This window comes from Cibotium barometz, chromosome 24 (assembly GCF_041138505.1).
Source record: "Cibotium barometz isolate CiBa-2024 chromosome 24, ASM4113850v1, whole genome shotgun sequence".
Lineage (NCBI taxonomy): Eukaryota > Viridiplantae > Streptophyta > Polypodiopsida > Cyatheales > Cibotiaceae > Cibotium > Cibotium barometz.
Genome location: NC_141069.1, coordinates 1,712,265 through 1,730,739, shown reverse-complemented (window position 1 = coordinate 1,730,739; position 18,475 = coordinate 1,712,265). Strand labels below are relative to the sequence as shown.

Below are 18,475 nucleotides of genomic sequence, written 5' to 3'. Positions count from 1 at the left end.
GCATTAACAGTGTTTACTTGAAACAGCTCAAGGCAAATAACACACAATTCTCCATGTACAGGCATACAAGGGTTAAGTGTCCAAAAACACTTACAATAAATTGCAAAAAGCACCAACTTTCCAAAACTCAAACTATACTTAGCCTTGCTTTGCTAGGTTCGTCATCATGAAGCTAAAAGAAATATCTCCTCACCATATCCATAAGATATCCTGAGATATATCTCCATATAGCTTGCTTGTAAGCTTGATTATATAGTCCACAATATCCATATGGAAAGAGTGCTAAACACGGGCACATAAAGCCAACTTCAAACTTCAAGGATAAATTCGGTGAATCCATAAATCCTTAGGCTAAGTTGTATACTACTCATGCTCTTAACACAAGACTCAATAAGTGAATAGGTTGGCCATTCTTAATAGCAATTGATGGTCGATGTGGTCCCCACTTGAGATCTTTTCTCTTCCTTAATGTTGGAAGGAAGCCTCTGCTTCCGAGGAAGCCTATGCTCATATACGGGTCCTTCCAAGATCTTTGCTCTTCTCCAATCAACTAGAGAAGCTGAGCTTTGATACCACTGTACCCAAAAAGCACACTCAAAGACCCAAATTGGGGAAGAAACACTTCATGTGCAGAAGGAGTATAATAGCATACAGCCACAAATATATAAATAGACAGCACACTTAGCCGGAACGGCCAGCCCCCCATAGGTACATCTTTGTCACGTAGAAGCTTTTACAAGGAATCCAAGGTGAGGGTGCAAGCTGCACCGGATTTTCCACAGATCCTAAGTAGCTTTCCACAAAGCACACATGAAACTCTGACAAAGCTTTCTTCACAAAGCCAAGCCAAATCAGTTCCACCAATCAGTCCAATCAATCCCCGAATCTGCCTCAAAATGGCTCACTGTCTACAGCCTGTCCTGAGGGCAAAAGAGGGAAGAAAAACTCTACTCAGCCTGCTCTGACCGCCGAAGAAAACAACCAGTAGGAAGGAGAACACTATCACTGTACGGCCAGCTCCTTGCCGAAGGTGCTGCTGTACAGCCAGCTTCTGCAGCAACCAGTGGAGAAATGGAGGGGGAGAGAACTACACTGTTTCTGTACAGCCAGCGCACTGCTGTCGGCCTACTCAAAAGCGGGTGAAGAGAGAGATAAAACCAGCCTGTGTATCTGTGCGCATCTACCAAAAGAGCTCCCCCTCCTTGCTTTTAAAGATTCAGCCCATGCCCTTTTGAGGTCGGCTAGCTCTAAAAGTATGGTCCATGCTTTTCCTTTTCTCCAAAAGTGGTTTTGGTTGCTTAAAATATCCCCTTTTTAGCTTTCTTTAACCAATGTCTCTATAAATGATAGAACTTGGCCATCTTTAGTGTCCTAACTCCCTGCTATTAAAAATATCCCTCAAAGGTGGGCGCCTAACTTTTACTGACCTTGTGGGGCTACAAATTGACCCACATGTCCATGCAGGGTGCCCATAAAGCTTTCTTTTTGATGATACCTGAAGCCCATAAAAGCTCCTGTCAAGTGCCCATGCTTCAATGCTTTTATCTTTGAGCTTAACCCTTCTTCTGTGGAAAATCCCCATTCTCACCTTGGTTCTGTTTTGTGTGTGGGCTTCCCCCAAAACACCGATCAGAGGTGGTAAAGGGACCAAATGGTGACACATACCTTCATTATTACATCAAAACTAAAAAAGGATTTTGAGGAAGGATCCCCCCTCAATGCTGGCATGCTTCCAAGGCACTGCATGTTGGGGCCCGAGCACAAATGATGACAGTGATGACGTAGAAGCTCGTGTTGGTGTAAAAGAATGTGCCCATGTTGCAAGGGCATTTGGTGAAGTCTGAAATAAATGCATGTAGCCAAAAAATGGCTGCCCTTTCTTCCCCATGTGAACACCCTCTTATAGTGGACTTTCACACTTAACAAGCTTTTTTATATTGAAAAATATTTGAAATTTTAAAGGGCAGCGTGGCCTTTCTCACTGCACCATTAAGGTTTTGAAAAACCTTATTGTTTAAGTGTTTTGTGCACATGGGCGAGCACGTGGGCAGCAGGTTGAAGCTAGCAAAACAGACCGCTTCTAGCAGTACACCAATCAAAAGGCAAGGTGGCATGCGCAGCTCAAGCAGACAATGGAAGAGCACTAAGAATGTGGCAGCACAGAGGACACCATAACCAAGAGGGTCTGTTCGCTGCTATTGAATGTGAGATGAATGACGTAGACAGATGATGCCGTGGTGAGGGAGGCCTGCGCTGGAAACACGCAAAGTCAACCCGGCCCCAAGGCAAAGGATGGCAAAACGTAGAGGTCAGAGGAGGTCCACGCAGCAGCAGCCCGGCTAGCGGCACATGGGAACATGGAAACACAGAAGTTAGGCTTTGGCAGAACAAAAACACTTGAGGAGCCTGCTTGTAGAAGCTCACGGGCGAGAAGGCTCAGTGGTTGAGTAGTTGACTAGAGCAGCGCTATGGTGGTCAGAAGAGGCTCCGCAGGGGAGAGTAATTGATGGCCATTCTCACCGCACCATTAAGGTTTTGAAAAACCTTATTGTTTTAGTGTTTTGTGCGCATGGGCGAGCACGTGGGCAGGTGGAGAAGGCGTTGAAGCTGGCAAAACAGACAGCTTCTAGCAGCGCACCGATCCACAGGCAAGGTGGTGCGCGCAGCTGAAGCAGACAGTGGAGGAACACTGGCGGCGCAGAGGGCACCGTAACCAGGAGGGTTTGTTTGCTGCTGTTGAATGTGAGCTGACCCGACGTAGATGACAACGTGGTGAGAGAGGTCTGCGCATGGGAACGTGGAAACGCAGGCATTAGGCTCTAGAAGGACAAAAACACTTGAGAAGGAGCCTGCATGTAGAAGTTCACGAGCGAGAAGGCTCAGTGGTTTGAGTAGTCAACTAGAGCAATGCTATGGTGGTCAGAAGAGGCTACATAGGAGATAGCAGTTGATGGTTAGCAAACGTATGCAAGAGCAGAGAGCAAGTGGCACATCCACAACAACAGCATGCACTTGTGAAGCAGCAAGCACCACTGTAGCATTCATTAGGGTTAGGGTTAGCACACCTATGGAGGCTCAAAGATGGGAACCATTGTTACTGTGTTGGAGCAGTCAGTGACAGAGAGAGAAGGGAAAGAATCACAAGGATAGAGAGAGAAAGTACACGACGAATTGATGTGATGTATTAGTTGATTTTTCAATGAAGCACATGTATCTTTTATAACTACAAAGATTCTCTTCTTGACATCATTGCTCATGTCATCACATAAATATCCAGATATTGTTGTGACCCCTCTATGAGGTGGTTCACACACACATACACATAAGTGGACACAAATGTAAACACGTACAACGGCTATTCACACAAATGACACTCCGAATACCCAACACACAGTACGAACAAAGGCGCATGTGTAGTAACAGAGGGGCATAGGTGTTAGAAATGCCTAATACTGGCAATACAGACAGCAAGGTACGATAACTATACAGATGTCACGCGAAGATGTACAGACTGGTACGGGCTCGTAGGGCTCAGACAAGGCGGGCTGAAACTTGTGCTCTGATACCACTGTTGGGTTTAGGGTTAGATCTAGGTTTGGCAAAAAAGCATAGAGTGCACACTGAACAAAGAGAGTGAGGGTGAGCTTGCACGATGCACACACAATAATGAGAATGAGATAAGGTGCAAAGTACAAGATGTGACCTTTAAAGGTCACTTACACACCATAAGGGTGTGTTCACAAGGGAAAAAACCCTTTGATATACAAAGGTAAAAAGTGCCCCGTGTGGAGAATTATTACTTCTAGTTCACACGTCACTTCTATAAACTTACACTTTGAGCTTTGAGCCTTTGAGCTCTGGATATGAGCCCTTGAACTCTAGACTAGCTCCTATGGTGGCTAGGATTTATGTCTTGAGCCTGGAGTCTACACACAAGATTCACGTACGTCGGAACAGCCGTGGGGTACAAGCTGCATGAATAGGAGATTCTCCTTTACAAATTGTGCATTGCATTTCATGTTTGCATGCCTCCCAAATGTTTTGGCCTGAACTATTTGGTTTGCCTGCTTGGATAGGGACAGTAAGACCCCTCCCGGAGGATCACCCAATACACAAACTAAACACAAGGTTAGAACAACATAGAAGGGTGCACGCACACTCTCCTCCCAATCAAAGATTCCATCTAGTATCTCCCCAGAGCGAGGGGCTAAGGTTTCATTGGTTTCACTACCCACAGGCCATGCCAATCAGCTTTGGCATCCCATACCACTAGAGCCTGTCCTAAGGGACCCTTGGCAAGACCGCCTGTGAACCGTCATGTCCATAGCAAGAGTAAGTCCACTCTAGTCCAAGCACAGACCAACTATCATATATATCAGTATCCTCAATAACCCATAAGTTACTTATATAGTGACTATTGCCTGCCATAAATAATCCCCATTGCTCTATGGTGCTTCTATTCAGTGGAGTGCACTATAGAGAGGCCCATAACCTTTTTTATTCTACTCAAGCTGTTGTAGCCAATGACAACGTGAGAGCGAGGGGACCCCATACAATTCGTGGAAGATGCTACCTTGACTATGGCCGGCCATGACACGTACCCGTGAAAACAAAGACTAGTCTGGACACTCCGGTTATCCAACTGCGTGCACGTGCAACGGGTGTCTACAACTGGGTCCTAGTTCTTGCGTGCTTTGCTCCATGACCAGTGATTGAAGGATAGCTTGCGTATGGCATGACATTGGAGTTTGGACTACACGAGGCTTCCCTTGGCAGTTGCTATCGGGTCTACACCGACACATACTCCGTGCTTGGCATCTTTTTTCATTTTATTTGTATTGGAAATCTGGCACAAGGTGCCCATGAAGCTTGTACAATCAAAAATACTCCTTAATAATATATCATTAAGGAGAGGAAGAGGGGGGGGGAGGGGGGGGAGAGACATGCATTACGTTCGACAATAAATGGTTTTTTGCACGTCGGGGATCACCAAAACCGGCCCGGACATAATGGTTGAGCTTATGGAAAGCATCAATTTGAGCTTCTATCCATCTAAACATGGCTCGTTTCTTGGTAAATTCATGCAATGGAGAGGCAATCATTGCAGAGCATAAACCAAGAAAATTGTGAATCTCATGTAAGGATTTAAGTTCCTACCAATCCTTAATGGCTTGGATCTTCGCAGGATCCATTCACACAACATGGCCATCTTTACACACTATGTATCCAAGATAGTAAATCTCTTAGAGGAAAAAATCACTCTTTTTTCCATTAATCATGAGCTTATGCTTCATCGGCTCATCAAAAACCACTTTCCATCGCATCTTGTGCTCTTCCTTGCTCTTGGAAAACACCAAAATGTCATTAAAAAAGGCATCTATAAAATCCCTGTGGATGCCCACAGCTCATCAGGTAATCTGCTGTACTAGAGCCTCCACCATATGGGAATGAAGTGAGCTCACCTAAGGCAGGCCATCTAGTCATGCAGTTATATGTGATAACTCCATGTGACGTAGGCCATAAAATTAGTGACCTAGATAATGTGATGTCCTGCATGTCCCTATATCCTCGAGGTCTAGCTCATGTAGAATGATGGGATCCCTGTCAACATCAAAGAGCTGAACCTGACTGCTCCCTGTCCGTGCATTGAAGTCTCCTAGGATAAGAATTACTATAGCCTGGAAAACTCCGTAATGTCTGCATAAAGTGCCATGAAGGAAGGCTTCCCATCCAAGAAACAGCTTTGAGCATAGCTATACGTCTCTGATGGAAAGTAGCGCACTTCTACATGCACAAGCCGCTGCCCCGGCAGACAGTCACATCCACATGTGCCCGGCCTCCTCATCTCTCCGAACCACTGTGAGTGGTGCAAAAATGTGGGCTAAACAGAGCTGCATAGCCCCGCCCCACCCCCCCCCCCCCCCCGAGCGCAGGGTGGATCCCCGTACTCCACATGCTCTGGTCTCCGAGAGAGAGAGAGAGAGAGAGAGAGAGAGAGAGAGAGAGAGAGAGAGAAATGAAATGAAATGAAATGATATATTAACGTCTTCAAAAGGCCAAAATGACCTATGAGACCAAAAAGGTTACAACAATTGGTGGATCTGATACAATGTCTGTGTAAGGAAAGCTAAAAACAACTAAACAACTAACTGAAACTGAAACAACTATGAGGAAAAGTACGGTACCAGGAACTCCTAATGGATAACATCTAGGAGGAAAACTCCAGCAACAAAGGTAAGCATCATACACATCACTATCCAAAGATGTCTCTCATCGGTCGATGGCGGATATCCTCAATGTCCTCCATGGTGAGTACTCTGACTGGACGTCTCCCATGCCGTGCTAGTATGGTCCTGATCCTCTGTTGTAGTCTCCGCCGGTGTCGAGATGGGCCTCTCATCTTGGGGCGCCTGGACCGCCCCAGCTCTATAGCCCGATCAATCAGTGTGCGGCTGTACTCTGGGGCTAGCTGCAATGCCTGCTGACCTGACTGCTCAATCTCTGGTCGAAAGAAGTCTGTAATCTGCCTCTGTAGGTGTCTCTCCCTCTCTGATCCCCTCCCTCTCAGGAGACCCTCTCTATGTCTACGCAGCTCCAGCAAGTACAATCCGAGGCATCTCTGATCCTGGTATCTCATGACTCTAGAAAGTGGTCCAAAGCCCTCTCTGAACAGGCAGTGAAAACGGCCTCGTATCTCATAATATACTGGACAGTGACATATGTAATGTAACTCTGTCTCTGGCTCCATCTGGCACAGCTGACAAATCCTGGCCTCAGCTGGTACTCCTCTGAATCTGCCAGTCTCAATCTCTAGCTGGTGTGAGGATGTGCGCATCTGACCAATAGCACACCGTACCCCATGAGAAAGATGAGTATCCATGTAGCTGGGTCTAATCACAAACCCATCCTCCGTGAGCTGGAGAAGATGATCTCTATAGAAAGCCATCTTCGTACCAAGCTCGTGTGTCGGCTGTATCCATGTCCTCCTAGTGTCCTCCTAGAGAGAGAGAGAGATGTAAAACACATGGCTGGATGGAATAGAACCGTAAAAGGTGTGCACAATTGACAATGGAGGTTTCAGTTGTATCTGTTTGAACGATTCAAGTCCAGCATAAAATTCTGACCAATGGTTTTGAAAGCAAAAATTTAAACCATCCACACAGTTTTGGCAGGCTTTTGACATACAGAAACGATGGGAACCAGACCATAAAATGAGAACAAATTCTCAAGTACAAGCAACTTACATAATAACGCTCCAGCTCTGACCAGCAGTGAAACATGCCATATATATCTTTGCAATCAGATAACCCACAAAAGACATAATATCGTGCCACTTTTCTAGCCTGGTTGTACTGATCAGCCCATATTGTACACATCTACATGAAGCATGCAGCATGGTCCACATGTTAGCGTTGGGTGGCGAAACATTCCATTCTATTTTCAAGGTTATCCACTTAGCACGGAGCAACATAATATCCCCTACAAGTGATAAACTTAAAATTCATTTCTACAGCATGATGTTTAATCCCTCACAAGCTGGTTGAATCGACTAACCTGCTCACCGCCAAACCATATCTCATCAGCTGCACGTGGCGCCAATTGTAAGGTGATATAATCCATCACCCCTTGTCGGCTATGCACAAAAAAAACCAGCAAATTTAGTAAGCATTAAAAAACCTAGCTGCAAAAATGGTTCAGAAACTAGGTGTCCATGAACAAATAATGTAAATATCAAGCAGGAAACTGATGAAGCCCTTACTCTGTTAAGGCAGCCAAGAAACCAAATGCATTTTCCAATGGATTAGGGTCCCAACATGTAACATGAGGAACCCAAATTCGATTCCCATCCTAGCATGTCAGCATCTATGGGTGCAGCATACGCATGAAATCAATCTGAGAAAAAATAAGTTCTCACCAGGATTGGTGAACACCAATCCCAACAACTCTTGACCTCCACAGTCCACACTAGAACGTGATTGGTTATCAAATGCACCATAAGGCCTCAGATGCATTTTCCATGTTGATTGGAGATTATACATGACTAAGAGCCATGTTTCATGAAAGGAGGACATCACTAAACATACACACGTACGTATGCACTAGGATAGCAGTACATACCCATAAACCTTTCTTCAGTAAGGAAAGTTTTATCTGTCTGCCACGTATGAAAGTTATTTCCTTCAAATTTATCTAATTTGATTTGAGTAGCCATGAGGGAAGGTCTTACTTTGATAAGACAGTGTCTAACCCTTTACAAACTGAATTTGCCCAAACTCAACTCACTAGATATTACCTTCACCATACAAATGCATGTTATGACCTAGAAAATCTGATAATCCAAATTCCTTAGCATGTGCATAGTAATATGGTTTTGAGGTTGTTATGAGTTTTTTCTTGATTTTCTTCTTGGCCTTGAGATAATTGTTGTTGTTTGACTCACATGAGGAGGGCATTGTTGAAACAAAAACCTAATTTTCACCTCCTTCCCCTTTGCATAAAAATAACCCTTCTTGGAGCCTCAAAAGCTTCAAGCAAGCTTATGTTCAGCTTACAAGGAGTTTCTAAGCTTGAATAGCAATGAGTTACAGTGTGGAAACATAGCTCCAAACAGCCAAGTGCTGAGATTAGTGATGTTAATCATTGGATTAACCAAGGATTAGCAAGAAATTGCAGATTTGGGAAAAAAATGCAATGCCAACAAGTGTTCAGGGATGAAATCAGTGTTATAACTCCATAAACCTCTTCCCCTTAGTAGGATTGAATGCCTCAAGTGATCAAAGATTAGAAAAAAGACCTAATTAACCACTGATTTTACCAGAATAAATGCGCTGCTACCACAGTCCTGAGCTGAATCTGAGAGGCGATTTCGGGCATAATAGACACCATAATCGAATTCAACGCCTTGAAAACCCCCGGGGTGAGCTCCTTGCAGGTCAATTGAAGTAAATGCTTTGATTTTTTATGTAGAGAAAAAAGGCACCACTGCAGACCCAATTTCGCGTAGATCTAAAGGCGGCTTGACGAATTGGAGCGACTAGGCTGGGTGCCTGTGAGTTGGGAAAGTTCCCATGAGAATTCTTGTGGCATTAATTGCATGATTAATGGGCTGTAGATCCTCCACTAGACAGGGACCGCAGAACCAGAACTAGAACCGCAGATCGAGTAGGTGGATCTTTCCAAATCCTATTTGGAGGAGGATGAGGTTAGCCCGATAGTTCCAAAGGAGGTGGATCTCTCCAAATCCTATTTGGAAGATAAGGTCGGCCCAACAATTTCAGAGGAGCTTCTAGAAAATCTATCCAAATCGTGTGAGGAGGAGGAAGAGACTACATGTGATTCAAAAGATCCAAAGACTGAGCTAGAGAACTTGAAGACCAAGTCAAGGAGCTTGGGAATCGAGCCAGTGGATATGAAGTGGAGTCTTCAATTGGACCGGAACAAAATCGGAGCAAAGGTGTATGGAGTACCCCAATGCTCCAAGCTTAGCAGGAGGGGATGTCGTGTGCATCCGTTAATCCCGATACTCATGGACATGCTTATCCTCATCAGCAAATATATGGGTAAGACAAGAGGCAAAAAATGGTCCGATTTGAGCAGTATGGGCAGCCCAAACGATGCCCAAAAGTGCCCAAGACATAGCCCAATGGTTGGTCTCGCACAAATTGGACACACTATAAACACAATATGACTTTGTGGACAGAGATCCGTGAGCTAAAAAGGCAAAACCAACTCTCAATTACGAATTTCTACCTTTCCCATATAAATAGGATCATTAGGCATTCGTTAAAATCATCATTCAAAGATCAAGAGAATCCATTTGTAAGAGTCTGCAAGGCAGCAAGGACACAGTGGTGGATCAGCAGGATCTTCTTTTGTCAGATTGCAAGTAGAGGGCTACAGGGATTTTTGGTATGCATCATGAAGCTGTGAATCAGTAAGATTATGGCTTTATATAGATCAGTTGCAGGACAGTATGCACCCCAGAGGGGTTCTCTACTTTGGTTCACATCAGCGAGATCATTGTATATGTAGCATGTTTTAGCAATATATGGTAGATTAGGTCTATATCTCCTTCTCTTTTGTGTCTTTGTGCTAAACATAGGATTAGCGTTAATCTTCTTTGCTTAGCGTTAATCTTCTTTGCTTTTGCGACGCACGTCACACCAAGTTTGTGCATGCTGGATGCATTGGTATCTTGTAATCAAGTTTATGTGATGGTTTTTGGTAATCCGAGTTTAAGCGATGTTCTTTGGCGCGACTTTGTCATTTTTGCACTGATCATCACCAAGTACGTAAATCGTTACAGACTATGCCTAGTGTACAACGGAGTGAACACCAACACCGCCGAGGCAAGATTTTCCAACACTTTGGTGACATGATTGAGTATCTTCCAGGCAAAGCCAGCCCATGGCTAATGCACTCAGCAGAAAAGGGCAAGTTTCATTTGTCCATACCACACTTCTCCTAGTTGAGGAACGAAAACTAGCGGAGATGAAGCACAAATACATGCCCACTACAAGGAGTTTGGCACACACTGAACACAGGCATTGGAAGCCACAAGACCATGTCCCTTTATCATACAGGATAAGTGGCTCTTCTACGAAAGACCAACTCTGTGCGTTGAAAACGTTTCGCGCACAGCTCCTCCATGATATGTATGACGCCAATATTGGTAGTCAACAAGAAATGAACTCTCCATTGGAGACACTAGAAATGGCATTTTTTTTGGCCATACATGAGGTATAGTGTCTTTACTTGTCTGAGACATTGTCCAATTTGCCAAAAGGTGAAATTGACTCACGCGAAGGAGGAGGGACTCCTCCAGCCCTTGCTGTTAGCAGTCATCTCCTGTCTATATGTTTACACTAGGGCCACTATTGTGGGTGTGCCCGCCCGATTTAGGTGTTTTCTCATTTTTCCCCTCTCCATATTTTTCCCTATTTTTTCTATTGTGGGAGGCTGTCCTGTGCATGTCGACTACCCCTGTGTGCTGGCCGACTGTAGGACTGTATGCACTGATCTAGCCGACTGCACTTTTACTGGCCGACTGTACTTGTGCTAGTTGGGTTTTCATCAAGCTGCTGTCGGCTGTCTCTACAGTAGGCCGACTGCTTGTAGGGGCCATATAAAATGGTTTGGTAGCAGAGCACTTTATTCATGCCAGAGATATGCTTGCAGAGCTTATTGCTATGATGTTTAACCGAGCCATGTGTGAGGGTTTTCCTGACACTTGGAATATGTCCACGATTGTGCCTATCTTCAAGTCAAGGGATCCCATGCTTCCTGGGAATTATCGTACCATCATGATTGGTCACACATTGGCTAGATTATATGCCTCTATTGTTGAGCAGGAGTTGAGTAGATGGGCAGAGAGAGAGGGCATACGTGCATCAGGGCAGGCAGGGTTCAGGAGAGGTTTCTCCACTCTTGACCATATCTTGACACTCAGAGCTATTATTGAGGAGGGCAGATCATATGGCAGGAGGATTTATTGTTGCTTTGTGGATTTCCGCAAAGCTTTTGACACAGTACCGAGAGCCAGACTAATGCGCAGACTACAGGAGATGGGAGTGCCCACAGAGCTAATTTGGGGAATCATGGCTTTATACAGGACAGTTGTGGGGCAAGTACGTACTACTTAGGCTATATCTGAGATGGTTCACTCCACTACTGGGGTGAAACAGGGCTGCCCCCTTTCTCCCACCTTATTTGGGATGTATGTGGATGAGGTTTCAGACTATGTAGAGCGGGAGGGTGACAGAGGAGCATAGCTAGCAAGGACATGGACTCCGTTGTTATTGTATTATGATGATATTGTGTTGATCTCAGATTCTCCAGGGGGGGTGCAGCGTCATTTGGATGCATTGCACACGTTTGCAAAGGAAAATGGATTGTCTGTTAGTCTTGGTAAAACCAAGGTGATGGTGTTTAACACCACAGCACAGTGGGTTAGGAGGTCAGCACCCACCTTTACATATGGTCAGGAGACAGTGGAGTATACAGATGCATATACTTACCTAGATGTGGTTTTTAGTGGCCCACTATTTTCCTTGAGGAGAGCAGCGGAGACCAGATTGACCAGGGCTTATGCAGCATCGGGGAGACTAGAGAGGATGTGTTCGCAAGTTCAGTTTCAGGAACCTCGAACAAAGCTCTCGCACTTTGACACTTTGGTCACTTCAGCCATGCTGTATGGAGTGGAGATATGGGGACCCTCAGTGGATCACCACGGCCGAGATGGTAGCACTGATGGATGGAGATGTACGGAGAGGCCCTTGGTTTCTATGATTTCCCGGATGATTAGCTCCGTACCACATGATATTATCCGTGCAGAGATGGCTGCCCCCCCATTGGTAGTAGAGGCACTCATTGGATCAGTCTCCTTTATACATAGCACTTGGGCTCTCCCTAGAGACAGATATGCTCGCTTAGCCCTAGAGTCTTCACGACAGTTGGCATCACAGGGAGACGGATCATGTTGGTATGCACAGATGACAGCTTGGTTCCAACTGCATGGCTTTAGTATGGACAAGCTACCTCCATTTCAGTACTCCCTGGATGCACCCTCCCTCTCTCTCACTCGGTCAGAGATTACCAGACTTACCAAGCAGGACTTGACTCAGCTGGACACTAGGAGGACATGGATACAGCCGACAACGAGCTTGGTACGAAGATGGCTTTCTATAGAGATCATCTTCTCCAGCTCATGGAGGATGGGTTTGTGATTAGACCCAGCTACATGGATACTCATCTTTCTCATGGGGTACGGTGTGCTATTGGTTAGATGCGCACATCCTCACACCAGCTAGAGATTGAGACTTTCCCATTTTTTCCATGATGTGGGTGGCTGCGGTTGGCAAGAGCCTCTGATGCTGGCCGACTGCGCTCATGTGTACCAGGAGCTGGCCGACTTCATCAGGAGGGGTCGTGGTAATTTTCTCTGCTACATTGTACTCATTCAGTTTTTCCTCGGGATCTTGTGTATAGAGAAGAGTTATACGCCTATCTCTCTCCTTCTCTTGTGCTGTCTATTTTCTGCACTCTACTTGCTGTTGTGGTCTCAGATTTGGTTATCATTTCCGCTGTATATTTTGACAACTCACCACCCGCCTCTGAAGATGTAGGAGTCTCGTCGCACACCACATCACGGCTTACAACAACTTTGCCGGCATGCTGATCATATAGACGATATGCCTTGGACACAGAACTGTATCCGAGAAAAGTCATGCGTTAAGACTTTGAGTCCAACTTGGATGCTCCTTAGGCACATGTACATACGCCGAACAACCAAATACCCGGAAATGAACAATAGAGGGCTTCTCACCATGGAAAGCCTCGTATGGAGTTTTATCTGGAAGAGTAGCAATAGGAGACCTGTTCTGAATGTAGACAGCAGTGGAAGCCGCCTCAGCCCAAAAACGTCGAGGTATTGAAGCATGCTCAAGCATAGCACGGGTCATCTCCATAATGGTCCTATTCTTCCTCTTTGCAAGTCCATTCTGTGATGGAGTATATGTTGTATTAAGATGTCTCCGAATGCCATGAGTCATAGTCACTAGAAACGTTTCGAGGTTTTTGACGTTTCGGAGTTTTTGAGGTTTCGGGACATAACGTTATGTCTTTCGGCTAAGAAACGCGGAGGTTTCGTAGTTTTTTCTATATAAATACAATAAAATGATTTAGAACTTGTAGTTTGTAGGATTATTTGTAGGCCTACCTACTGCTAGCTAGGCACTTAAAATATGGTAAAAGCTTAGGCAATTGTGGTCACAATTGGGCAATTGGGGAGTTGTGGAATTGTGAGAAATTGGGGATTTATGAGAAACTCCGCAATTGAGAATTTAGGGAATTGGGAATATTGGGGAATTTGTGAGAAATTGGGAGAGAGAGGAGGAGGAGGAGGAGGAGGTGATTGCAGAGAGAGAGAGAGAGAGGATGTTTGGGCCGCACGCAAGAGAGAGGGAGAGCCCAACATTTTAAAAAAACACTTAACAAAATTTTAAAAAAAGACAATTTGTTTTTTTTAAGAAATGAAAAAAAAAATCCCCGTTTCTGAAACACGTTTCTGGCATTTCGGGGTTTCGGAGTTTCTCAGCCCAGAAACGCGTTTCTATGTGACTATGCATGAGTCCTGCAATATTGCTGAAACTCCTAGGATGTAAACTTACCCCCTCTGTCAGTCTTGAGAGCCTTGACCGAGAAATCGGTCTCTTTTTCCACCTCAACTCTCCAATCACAAAAGTGCTGAAAAGACGACTGGAAGCATCTTGACGCAGGGAGTCCAAGATAGTGGTTTGTACAAGTTGACCGCTTTGCTCTCTTCTGGTTCTTCTTCAGCTCTTTGGCATGCTCGATTTGGCCATTTGAGCTATCAACTTCTACAACGAGCTTCGAAGGATGGGTTGGTTGAGGGTTTACCGACCATCAAGACTCCATCTACTATTTGTTCCTCTTGTCTACAAGGGAAGCAACACCGAGCCGCCTTTCTGAAGGAGGCGACACACAGATCTTCGACATCACTTGCTCTTGTTCATGCAGACTTATGTGGTCCTATGAGTACCGCGTCTTTGAGTAAGGCGCTGTACATGCTCGTGATGGTGGATGACTTCTCTAGATATACTTGGGTCTTCTTTCTGAACCAAGGATGACCTTATCACGAATGGTAATCTCATAACGAGAGAGGATCACCTCCACACCCTGAGCTGTAAGAGCACTTACTGACAAAAGGTTAAATGCCAAATCTGGAATGTACATAACGTCAGAGAAGCACCTCTTGTCCTCGGAGGAGCGGAAGATGGGGACGGTGCCATGTACATGCACTGGCACAGAAGAAGAATCACCCAAAGTGATCTCGCCTGTCCTGGCAGTGAAGTCCTCGAACCAATCTAGATGGGGTGTCATGTGAGAAGTAGCACCACTATCCACAATCCACGACCGCGACTGAGAAGTCACAAGAGCAAGTACATGACGAGTACCTGCTAATAGAAGAACACCATCATCCTTCTTGGTCTGAGACACCGCTGTAGAGGAAGAGTTCTTCATTCCGCTTCTTCTTGTGACATTGGGGTGATTTATGACCCTTCTTGCCACAATAATGACACTCAATGTCCTTGTTTTTAGAAGATATGCTTTTGTCTCTGTCTTTATCCTTGTCGTTATCCTTGGAGTTCTTGTCAGAATCCCCTTTCCCTTTCTTTTGTTGATTCTTCCCTTTATCTCGTGCTGCCAAAGCTCCATTAGAACCACCAGAGGTGCCAGTCCACTCCTCAAAGCGAGACTCAATCTGCATAATGGAGAGGAGAACTTCCTCCCAAGTAACTGGAACAGGACGAGAAGAAGAAACAAGCGACTAAAAATAAGCATCAAACCTCTCTGGAAGCTTGGAGAGAAGCCGAAAAGCCATATCCTCTATAAAGATATCCTTGCCACAAACAGCAAGCTCGTCCCGGAGATCTTTCTTCTTCGAGATGAAAGCAGATAAAGATGGAAAGGCAAAAACTGACAAGTTCATAAGCTGCTTTTCCAACGCCAAAATCCAACCCGGAGACTTAATCTCGTAGAGATCTGCAAATGCCTTCCAAACTTCATGTGCAGCATCTGTTGTACGCACATGAGAGATAACAGAATCTTGACAATTCAACATCAGAAAGGAGAAAACACGACGATCATTTGCCTACCAAATATCAATCTGTGCTTGAGTCACCACCGGAAGTAAGATCCAAAGATCCACGCCACGCAAGGCTGATTTCACCTTCACCTTCCACAAAGTGTAGTTGGAACCATCCAACTTTGTAGACTCAAGGAACATATGAAGTGTAGCCGAGGCAGCCATCACAAAAGCTTGGGCTCAATCTCAGAAATATGCACAATCTCGGAAGGAGTGTCCACCACAGGTACCAAGATTGCCACCAAAGCCAGAACCACCACAAGACTCCCTTTGCAAAAGGGAATGTCCACTGGAGAGGAAAACGTAGCCAAAGAGGGGCTGCAGTCTTGAAAAAACAGATCGCCTAGTTCCAAACTCCGAGAAGGGAAAAAATGCTGATGAAAAAAGTACCTTCACGCTGTAAGCGATGAAGCCAAAGTGAAGGGAAAGCAATCAGCAGCAATTGTCCAGAAAACGCAGCATCCAGAGGGCTGCAAATCTGAGAAAAACGCAGAGGTGAAGGGGTTGTAGATAGGGTACAATCTGGGGCAGCAGAGAGAATCGCTGAACCAGGAGCAATGATACCATGGATGAGTGCACAGAGCAGAAGCAAATAAGCACTAGAGTGTGCTGAGCAGAGAGTGCAAGAGAGAGAGAGAGAGAGAGAGAGAGAGAGAGAGAGAGAGATATGGAGCAACTACGCTAAATATACTGAAATGATACAGTCCCAAGCAAGAGACAGAAAGTGTCTCATAAGTGAGGAAGCAAAAGAAAGACTAGGCAAGATGAAAAAGTGAGAGGCCAGCCCACCTATTTATAGGTAAGAGGGGCTAGCTGACTGGACATGATGAACTGGCCGACTCGGGAAAATACATCCAGGGTGGGAAAAATCCCAAAAAAATATATAATAAAAGGGATGGCCAGCCCACAATCAAGGGCCATGAAAAGGGACCAAAAGGGACACCAAATATGGGCAAAAACTAGGGATGAATGTGCTAACACTTTCATGATAACACCTCTCACTGCTCTTACATGATGTGTTCTGAAAAGCAAGATTGGACTCAGACAATGACTTCTTTAGATGCATGTGATTTGTGGACACAACTCATGCCACATTCAAAGGGTTATACTTTTCATCATGAAGTTGTTTTGCATTACTGGGCACGCTTACACAGATGGTATCTGCTTAATACTGCTCAGTATGATGCATACACATGTAAATGTGAATTGATCACACATTGCGCCTCTCTGATCATTTGCCAGCATGGCTTGGTCTGTACGTTGGCATGGCTAACAATGACTGTCCATTACCTCACAGAAGGCTACTTATGATTAACAACAGTTATTTGTCACATACTCATTTCACTAATTTGGTACGTATAGCTGCACCTTCCCTTGTCATACATATGCAAGAGGATATAGATATTGCTTGGTTCAGTTTTGTACGGAGAATGCAAGTTAAGATACAAGACTATGGCAGATGGTATATGGGAGAGAATTGAAGACAAGTAGAACAAGCCAAAATTGCAGTACAAGAGTACACTGAAATTAGCCAGCTTACAGAGTTGAATAATGATGAACAGCAGCTAATAACACAAGCTGAAAATTGCCTTCATCATAATGATGAAAGTAAGCTTTAAAAATGGCAAACACGGGGCAAGATAGAAGCCATTACTTGATAAAGATTGCCCGTCAAAATCTTTTTTCAAAGGCTTGCATACTTCCAAACAAAAACAATGCATTGCAAGAGTCAAAAGAACAGATGGTACTTGGACATGTCAGAATGCACAGCGGAATACTAACGCACGTAGGAGATGCAACACCATCGAGCACCACGAACACCCCCAACAAGCACTCCAACGTCCCTCCCAAAACACCGGCCGGAGGAGATAACTATGACAAGGTGCCACCACACCCTATATATGGCGCTTCAACTTCCCGTGCTTCCACTTATGGGATAATCCAAGGCACGCTCTAGCCATAGATCACAAGCTCAAAATCGCCAACCTTCCAAAACCCTCCCTCGATTTGAGCTCCGCAAGCCACCGAGGCGCGAGGGGGTCGCCCAGGACCACCGCCCGAGCTCTGATACCATGTCAGAATGCACAGCGGAAGAATTACGCACATAGGAGACGCAACACCATCGAGCACCACGAACACCCCCAACGGGCACTGCAGCATCCCTCCACTGGGCTCCCATCTCCCGGTGAGCTGCCTCCCAAAACACCGGCCGGAGGTGATAACTATGACAAGGTGCCACCACACCCTATATATGGCGCTAAAACTTCCCATGCTTCCACTTATGGGATAATCCAAGGCACGCTCTAGCCATAGATCACAGCTCGAAATCGCCAACCTTCCAATAGGACATGCATGAAAACTCAGCTTTCGGATGCTTGCCTACTTTTCTTGCATGTTTGCTGCCCCTCTACCACTTTAAAGAGAGGCTCTTGATGCACGAGAACTAGGATTCGGTAAGAATCACCTCATAAAAACCTCCCGCTACAGAGTAAACCCCTTCTACGAAGCATCCCCCAAGCATGGTTTTTATCCATTGACCAACATTTGCCTTCGATGGGCATTTTACCAAGGAAAAAAAGAATTACTGCTTTCTGTGACAATTTCGTTACAGGATCAAAGAGAACATAACACGGGATTTTCAAACAAAAATCTAGCACAGGCGCATTCCATGTTTGTCAAATGTCTGCAAATCCTTCCTCAAGAGTGTCACATAACTGTTGCAGTTCCGGATTGTTACAACGAAAAGGCTGCAAGTCAGGTTGTAATTGTCTGCGTTTGGGCTCAACAAATGAATCCCTTCTATGATAA

The 18,475-nt window shown here is 45.1% G+C and overlaps 1 protein-coding gene across 1 annotated transcript in view; it reads right to left on the bottom strand.

Annotated features, from left to right (window-relative positions):
- The window catches only part of EMB2083 (AAA-type ATPase family protein), a 56,974-nt gene that overhangs the window by 32,113 nt on the left and 6,386 nt on the right, over positions 1–18,475 (bottom strand). Inside the window, exons 9-10 of the mRNA XM_086818012.1 lie at positions 7,555–7,633; positions 7,245–7,376 (exon numbers count right to left, since the gene is read on the bottom strand). Coding sequence (XP_086674138.1) covers positions 7,245–7,376; positions 7,555–7,633 — 211 coding nt within the window. The remainder of the gene's footprint in view (positions 1–7,244; positions 7,377–7,554; positions 7,634–18,475) is intronic.